The sequence below is a fragment of the Morone saxatilis genome, unplaced genomic scaffold, assembly GCF_004916995.1.
Source record: "Morone saxatilis isolate NCDOM2014 unplaced genomic scaffold, NCSU_SB_2.0 Contig10, whole genome shotgun sequence".
NCBI lineage: Eukaryota > Metazoa > Chordata > Actinopteri > Moronidae > Morone > Morone saxatilis.
In genome coordinates, this window is record NW_023339652.1 from 180640 (window position 1) to 189479 (window position 8840).

The window sequence follows — 8840 nt, forward strand, 5'->3', positions numbered from 1 at the left end:
GTCGCAGTAACTCAGGTATTGATTGTTAAGGTAACTTTGGGTAAATTAAGTTAATTGAACTAATTCCATTCAGTTAATTGAAGTTACTGTCATATGCAGCATTTCTCCAAACTTATTTAAAATGTGTTCACAGAATTTATCTGAATAAAGTCACTTAAATGCTTCTTCTTTATACAAATGTTACCACCAAGTTGAATTTACTCAGTTTTCTTCCACTAAATCAAATTATTACATCACCTGTCAAACAAAAACTATTGATTATTGATTGATTATCTAATGGCAGCCAATTCATTTATTAAACATACAATCTTAATTTATGTAATTTTAGTTTTCTGTTCACTTTAATTTGATTATAAATAATAATATGGAGGTTCAGAGTGTATAACAATATAAACTCAACACTTTGGAAGATAGTTGACTCACTGTTACGTAGACCACTGGTTCCCAACCTGAGGGTCTGGACCCCCACTAGGGGTCACCAAAGCTTCACTGGAGGGTTGAAAGAAAACGTTACAAATATCCACAGTAGATCAATATCTCAGTATTACAATATACAGGAAATGTCTTTAGCTTTTGTCTATTGGGTCAAATTTTAGGACAAATATATAAATTAATCTAATGAACACAGAAACTAATAAAACTCACTCTGGAGACTGAACCATAATAACAATAATAATAATAATGTGGATGAAGACAGAAATACACAGAGACAATGTGTGTCTTTTCTGATTTTACTAATTCTACCTCAGATGATAAAATGAGTTTGTACACAGCATGTAGACACTGACACTAGAAACACTGTAACCACGAGTGTTGAACTGAGGAGCTTTAATAAAGCGTGGACCTTCATATCACAGTAGAGTTTACACAAGTAATTTCCCCACGGGGATTATTAAAGTATTTCTGATTCTGATTCTGATTCTGATTACACAAAGACGTTTCATCACGTTTTCATCACACCAAGCAGCTAAAAGTTAAACGGACACAGCTGAGAATCATCTTTGGACTCACATTAACTGCAGTCTGGAAAACTGAACACCCTTCACCATGTTTACAACATCACTGGTTCCCAGCGCCCACTGGGGGGCGCCAGAGCTTCACAGGGGGTCGCAAGGCCGTCTTGATTTTAAAATGTGCTTATTGTCTATATTTTAGCTCCTGGTTGACTTCTGTGAAGTAAAAGTAAAGTAAATGTTGTAATACTCTGGTTCCCAACCTTTCATTAATAAATTGACTCAGTGACACATTTTCACTGTTTTCTTCTCATTGTTCTATTACTTTACTTTCCTTCACACAACCACCTACCCACTGTGGATATTTTTAAAGTTTTCTTACAACCTTTAATTCCAGAAGGCCTCCTATGAAGCTTTGGCGACCCCTAGTGGGGGTCCAGACCCCAAGGTTGGGAACCAATTGTCTAATAGGATGATGGCCCACCGTCAATTAAACTGAAGCCTGTGAAGTCTGTATGATTGTTAAAAATGATAAAAACACAGAATACAGACAGAATTGTATAAAAAGTTACTAAATAGGAAATAATCTGCTCAAAATTAGTTTTTTGTACAGTTTTGAATAATATGAAATATCCATAAAATCTGTCACTGGGTAAGTTTATTAATGATAGATATTACACACCAGAAAACCTCTCTGTCATTAGACCTTTACCTCCAGTTGGGGCCAGAAACAAAGTTTTTGATGTGATGAATAAATAATCAAACAGTATTTATAACCTACAATCACCTGGGAAAGATAAACGCAGCAGAGATACATTTTCAAAGGAAGGTGAGTATTCATTTGTTTCTGTTCTGATGATAGAAAACGGTGTACAGTTCTCCAGACTCAAAGTTACTGGAGCTCTGAAAGAGAAAAGAGTCTTTACTGGTTTCATCCCAGTTCCATTTTGGGATTAGAATCAGTTTACAAGTGAATAAAAATAAGGGTAGGCCACTGACTGCAGACTGCACTACCTGAGAAATCATTTAGACTAATGATCTGATGTATTTACTGAGCAACCATATCTGAGAAAACTAGAAAAAGACTTGTTGTGTAGAGAAATGTGACAGTCGGCTGTCGTTTGCAAAGAGACAAATTCCTGCCACACTCTTCTACAAAAAGCACAAGATAAAAATATCTTTTTTAAAATTTCTATAAATGGATGTTTACTTGAGGAGAACTCTTCTCTAAAGAAATTTACAAAGGAATGACTTGTGACCATTTTCTGTTGCTATTGTTCATAGACGTAGCTAGCATTAGTTAGCTAGTTAGAGAGCTAGTTATGCTAGTTGTGAGCACTGACTCTTTAAGGCCTTCTCATCCATGTTGTCCAAAAACAACACAAATACTTGGAAACAGTAGAAATGCTAAATATATAAGGCGAAATTGTTTTTTTAACAAAAGGCTGGCCCCTCTACTTACATATGCTATGCTAGGCTAATCTATGTTGAAAGACAACCACCTTTAGAAGATGGTTAAAAGATAAAAGAGACATATATATTGTCACATCTTAAGTTAGCTAATGTTAGCAAAACCCTAGCCCACTATCTAGCTAATTTACATCAATCATTGGCTAGTTAGTTACATCTGATAATTAATGTTGACAAAACAGAAGCTAATTAGCAAGTTTATGATTGATGAAGATTAGCTAGATAGTTAGCTAGTATTCTGCTAACATTAGCTAACTTAAGCTATATATGTCTCATATCTTTTAATCATAATGTATTCGTCAGTTGGTTGTTTGGTTGCAGATAGATAATGATCAGTTGTATCTAATTTGATTGATGTGTTTTGGAGAAATCCGTTTCCAAATCAGCGTTTAATGAAATGAAAGAAAACACCTGTAAAAATACACTGTAAAACAGCAGCTAGCGGCGCATCTCTGCTTTCTATTGAGTTGCGAAGTTGAAGTTTGAGTTGCCTAACCCTCACCATACCGCAGTTAACCACATCACTGCAGATGCTTGAGTAGGTCATGTTGAAACGTTCGCTTTGGTTGCAGGACAGTTGTTCTGTTGAGAGTTTCATGTCCAGCTCAGCCTTCGAAGCGCTCAAACATCGTCTCTTCAAAAAAACCTTTCATTTTTTTTTACAACTCTACAGTCCCCATTTGTCTTTAACACTGAGAGCTTTACTTTAACCTGAACAAACTGTAGATTTAGGGCTTTGTTAGCGAGCCAACTCACAATTACTCTTAATGTAGCAAAGCAGATGATGTCAGTGTTAACATACAGCTAGTGGCCACTACTAACGTTAGCTTCTACCACAAACATTACTGCAGCAAATCAGAGGCATTTACGACGGTCACTGATCAAGGGCCACAGACTATGGTTAGCTAGATATCAAGCTGACATCAAAACACAAAATCTGATACATCAATGGCAAAACAATCCATCAAAACACAGCGCAGAAATAAATAATGATTCAAATCGGAAGTATAAAAACGGCTAGCTGTTCACAGCTGTTGAGAACCTCCAATATGGCTGCCAGAAGGTGTGTTAGATCAGAAAAAGCCCTTTATACAAAATGAACACATTCTGTTTCTGTGAGCTTGTGTCTCAGTTGAATTGAGGGCTAACATGTTCCAGCTTGCTCACCTGCCAACTGTGACTTTTTGCTGTAGAATAAAGTTTCAAACTAGTTCATTTTGTACATTCACAGTTTTAAAACTCAATTAGACAAAGGTATTCGGAGGGTTGGCGTTAGTGGGCCAGGCCACCTTCTTTTCCTTTGCCTCTCGGTCAAATGTATCATAAACCGAGTCCTTGGCGACCGTCTTTGCTTGCACCGGGATGTCCACCACCCCAATGTAGTTCTTTTTGGCCATCCGAGAGCTCGCCGTAATGGTGTATGCGTTACTGCGGTAGCATTTCATGGAGGACATGCAGAAGGTCTCCCTCATGCCTCTTCTGAAGTTAGCATTGTAGACAGAGTACAGGGTTGGCTTGGACGCCGTGGAGCTGAAGGAGATCCAGGCGATGGCCGTGAAGAACAGCAGTCCCTGCCTACTGGGTCCATCAGACTCCCTCGGGTGCCACAGCTGGGCGATGAAGAAGGGCGTCCAGGTGAGGAAGAAAACTGAATTGAGCATGAGGAACATCTTAATGGTCTTGACTTTAGTCCGTGGGACGATGTTCATTGTCCGGCGTACGGTGTGGCCATCAGCGCTGATCCTCCAGATGTAGCGGACCACCCGCTGGTAGAACGACATAATCAGAGCCACTGGGACCAAAAATCCAAACAGGAGGTGAATGGCAGCGTAGGCAACACTGCCCCAGCTGTCCGGAGGGAAGAAGTCACAATGACCGCTGGCTGTGGATGTGGAACCATAGAAGAAGAGACACGGTGACACGAAGGCTGCATCAAACAGCCATGAGGCCAAGATCATCTTCTTCGCTTTCTCTCTGGACACCTTGAAGCTGAGGGGATAAACGATTGTATAGAAGCGGTCTACAGAGATGGACAGCAGCACATAGACCTGCACGCCGGGGCACAGGTGCTGCAGGTAGCGTACGGCCTTGCATGCGGCGGCACTCAATGGCCATCGTCCTGAGGCAACCTGCAGGAAGATGAAGGGGGCGCAACCCAGGCTCATCAGCAGGTCTGCACAGGCCATAGACACCACAAAGTAGTTGGTGGTGGACTGAGTCCGTCGGCTCCGGTGGATGACCAGGCAGACAAGGGCATTTCCCAAGATGGAGACCAGCCAGAGAACCCCAAACACCAAGCCCAGGATGGCGACCTCACCTGAAGTCAGCTCGTAAGAGGGGGAGGTCCTGTTGGGCTCGCCAGAGGACGAGCCCTCGAGGCTGCAGAGGGGAGTTGTGGGTAAGGTTGCCAGGACAGTTGAATTTTCCCTCTCAGAGTAGTTAAATGACATCTGATACGTGAAAGATGGAGAATAAAGCGAGGGATTGACACCAACTGCGTTTGACGACTGTGAATACACCATCGCTATACTGCTGCACCGGAGAGGAGCTGTGGACACACAAACACAGTCTTCATTAGTACCATCAGAAACATTCAGAGACCTTTCCAAAGACTTTACTGGACCACTTCTGGACCCACCCAGAACTTTGTTCAGGCACAATGGTACCAAACCTGGTTAGTTAGTAGGTTGGAAGAGATTTCTGATATCAGAGGAGCTGCTAATTCCTGGGTCTGTACAGCTGGTGGAGCTGGATTAACACTGATGGTTGGTTGGTAGTCAGTCGGTTGGTTGGTTGGTTGGTTGGTTGGTAGGTAGGAAGGGTGGTTGGTTGGTTGGTTGGTTGGTTGGTTGATAGTCAGTTGGTAGGTTGGTTGGTTGGTTGGTTGGTAGGAAGGATGGTTGATTGGTTGGTTGGTTGGTTTGATTGGTTGGTTGGTTGGTAGGAAGGTTAATTGTTGGTATAAAGTGATGTTCTGGCTCTAATAGAGACGTACGCAGGAGGACTGATTGGATTGTTTAAGAAAGTGATCACTGAGCGAACTGTCGACGACTTTAGATAACGGAGGCAAACGTTGTTGTTCCTCTTCAGAAATGAGTTCCCGTCAGAGACAGAAACTCTTCCCATTCAACACAATGTGGAGATGTTGTTGTCTCTGTATTGAATAATGTCCCTTCATCACTTTATCTAAATACAACCTGCAACCATCGACAGCAGCTCATTCACTGCCTGTGCTGCTGCTTGATTTCATTAATCCTCCACAGGGACCCAGTTTAGAGTCCACAGGGATCCAGCTCTCCTCTGAGGTCCACCATTAAGGATGTGAAGAAGCCCATGGGGCGAAAGCTCTTGTGTTTACTCGGCTGGATTTCCCCATAGCAACCGCATCCATCCCAGTGATCAGCAGGAGAACCACTGACAGTTACAGGTATGTGTATGTATATAATACACCTATACACAGAATATTAGATACACTCTCTTATAATCATCAACTATTATTAAAACAATTATCAGTTATTATTAAAACAATCATCAATTATTATTAAAACAATTATCAGTTATTATTAATGTATCAGTAAATTAATCAATTAGTAATAGAAAAAACACAACTTTATAAATATTGTCTGGTTTCCCTCTGAAGCCGCTCTGCTAACTGTTAATGCTAATGACCACCTGAATCACTCATTTAAAGATCTACTGTGGAGGATTCTTTAGTATTTAGATGCAACTCCCTCGCTTCACCCTCACCTTACAAACTACTGTAGAGACATGGTGGACTTCGCCAGAGGACCCAATATTATATTATATTACAATAATGTTTTATATTATATTATATTATATTATATTATACTGATGTTTTTACACACTGGAGCTTTAATGTGAAATAAAACTATATAATTATAGTTATTATTTTAACTATAATTATAATATAAAATCAGCTGATCTCAGTAAAGAGTTAAACACTGCGGACCAGAAGCAGAAGATTCTGAGTTTCGCTGTAACTGAAATCAGGAACCTTTAATAAATAATAATAATAATAATAATAATAATAATCTGCTCTCTGAGCTCCAAATAACAACAACAGCCTTTAATGGGATTCATTAGAAATACATCCAGCTCACATCCTCACCACTGATTCTCCATCTGCAGCCGTAAACATGTTTATTCCGACCAGCAGAAAACAAACAAACAAATAAACTAATAAATGCGCCGTCGCTGCCACAGAGAATCAGAGCAGCATCAGGCCTGGACAACATGTCTGCTGCTGCATCCATCCGGTGGGTCTGGAGGAGCCATCAAACCTCCATTACATATAAATAACAATCATCATCATCATCATCATCATCATAATAATAATAATAATAACAATCACAGGAATAAACCGTACAGACTGTAAGAATAAGAGCGGGTTCCCTCCCGGAGATCTGCAGCTCATCAACCCGCAGATCGGAGCTCAAACCTCCGCTCGCAGCCTCTGGAGTGTCGGCGGTAACGAGGCCGACAAGGAGGCGTGTTTCTGGGGGTAAATGTGGGATATTCACGGGGAAACTCACCAGTTCACAGCCGAGCAGCGAGAGACGCTTCATGGTGTTTGTCCGCGATCCACAGGAGGAAGAGGAGGAAGAGGAAGAGGAGGAGGAGGGAGAGGAGGAGGGAGACATCATGGTCGCTCTGTCCGTCCACCTGTCTGTCTGCCTGTCTGTCCGTCCGACCACCTGTCTGTCTGCTCGGAGCTGAGGAGGAAGAAGCTGCAGCTGATGAAGAGGAGGATGCCCCCCCCACTGATCAAATACTTTATACAATTATTACATTTAAATTTAGAAATTTGAAATATAAATACAATTATTAAAAGTAATAAATCTAATGAAATGTTATTTTATTTATTAACATTTAACATATAAACATATAAACATCAGTTTATTGACTGTTGTTCCGTACAGAGGAGCCTCTCTGCTGCTGTAAAATATAAGAAGATAAAGTTTATTGATCAGTTTATTGATCAGTGGTGATTTCAGCCTGTTGGGGGCGCTAGAGTGTCAGTCTGTTTTTATTATATATGTATATATATATATTTATTATTAATATAATTATTATTATTTTCAGGCAGATTTCTCTCCTCCGGGTGGATCAATGATCAGTTATTGATTGATTATTGGCTCTGCAGTGTGTGTTCACTCTATAAAAGGAAACGATGGCGTCCATATACACTTACTGCTCTGAAGCTGACGGGGGTTGCTGTCGCAGCACGTCGCCATGGCAACCGCAGCAACGAGGAGACGTGATTTTCCAACAGGCCGGTTGCTATGGAAACCAACAATGGTGCTGATGGGAGGGAGGAGAGCTGAAGAGTCTGTTTGTTACAGTAAGAACAACATCAGGACCCTCCAATGTACGGAGGCTCATTTCTGCCAAAAACTGCTGCTGAGTCAAAAATTATTGAGGTTATTGAGTCATTGAAATTAAATAATTTCATAATAAAAAACTTAAATCAAAACTATGAAAGTCGTGATTTTGAACCAGGTCACAATTAAAAGAAAATTAAGTCAGTATATTTAAATTAATTAACCTTTAGATCTGTGGTCTTTTTAATTTGCTAATCTCATCATTTGGATTTATCACAACTTTTAATACATTTTTATTTTATTTTCCTGACAGAAATTAGTTTCCACATAAATATAATCATCATATCAACAATTAAGAAAAAGAAAGAAATTATTTAGATTTCATAAACAATATAGTTTCTAACTTTTAACTAATTATTTTATTTCTTGGTGGAAATGGGCCCCCGTACATCTAGTGTATAAAATGTTTACAGAGAATTTAAAAAATAACTTTCTGCAAACTGCTGAAAACTATCTTTTTTTTTTTTTTAGCTGTATGTGACTTTATTTCTGTTGTGATAAATCTTCCATACACAAGCTAACTTGACCTCTGATTGTTTATTCAAAAGCTGGCTGGAAAAACAGTCCTGATTGGACGAGAGCGAGTGATCACCTGACAGGAAGGTGAGATACTTTATATGAGCATGTATGGAAGCTCACTGGTGCCACAAAAACAGTCAAAGAAGATTCTGTCAGAATAGCGAAATAAATAAAAATTTGGTTCTTTAGCTTTTGTATTAATTTTAATTCTATTACATTTAGACTTGAGATTGAGATTTAATACGTTCAGTTCATCTTGTAATTTTAATTTAGCAATTCAATATTTTGCTTTTTCTCTTTTAAATTGGTAAATAGAGCCTCTATAGAGGACCACAAGTGAGACAGACATTGAACAAATACAGCATTTCATTAATTAATAACAAATTTTACAATTAAAAAAAGGCATTTAACAAATGTGTTAGATTAATTCATAATTCAAATAATCGTTATGTAAGGATGTTTACAGAAGCTCAAGTATGGAGTTAGAATCATGCCA

At 39.4% G+C, this 8840-nt stretch overlaps 2 protein-coding genes across 2 annotated transcripts in view; one reads left to right on the forward strand and one right to left on the reverse strand.

Moving 5' to 3' along the window:
- Positions 1–878: 878 nt before the first annotated feature.
- gpr19 (G protein-coupled receptor 19) lies at positions 879–4960 on the reverse strand. Its single transcript, XM_035679716.1, has one exon. The coding sequence runs from the start codon at positions 4943–4945 to the stop codon at positions 3668–3670; it is 1278 nt and encodes a 425-aa protein (XP_035535609.1). The 5' UTR covers positions 4946–4960; the 3' UTR covers positions 879–3667.
- Positions 4961–7739: 2779 nt separating this feature from the next.
- lrp6 (low density lipoprotein receptor-related protein 6) overlaps positions 7740–8840 on the forward strand; it is a 9592-nt gene continuing 8491 nt past the window's right edge. Inside the window, exon 1 of the mRNA XM_035680237.1 lies at positions 7740–7812. Coding sequence (XP_035536130.1) covers positions 7740–7812 — 73 coding nt within the window. The remainder of the gene's footprint in view (positions 7813–8840) is intronic.

Bases quoted from the DNA above. Each gene is read 5' to 3' on its own strand.
- gpr19 (XM_035679716.1), bottom strand. From the start codon at position 4,945: ATGGTGTATTCACAGTCGTCAAACGCAGTTGGTGTCAATCCCTCGCTT.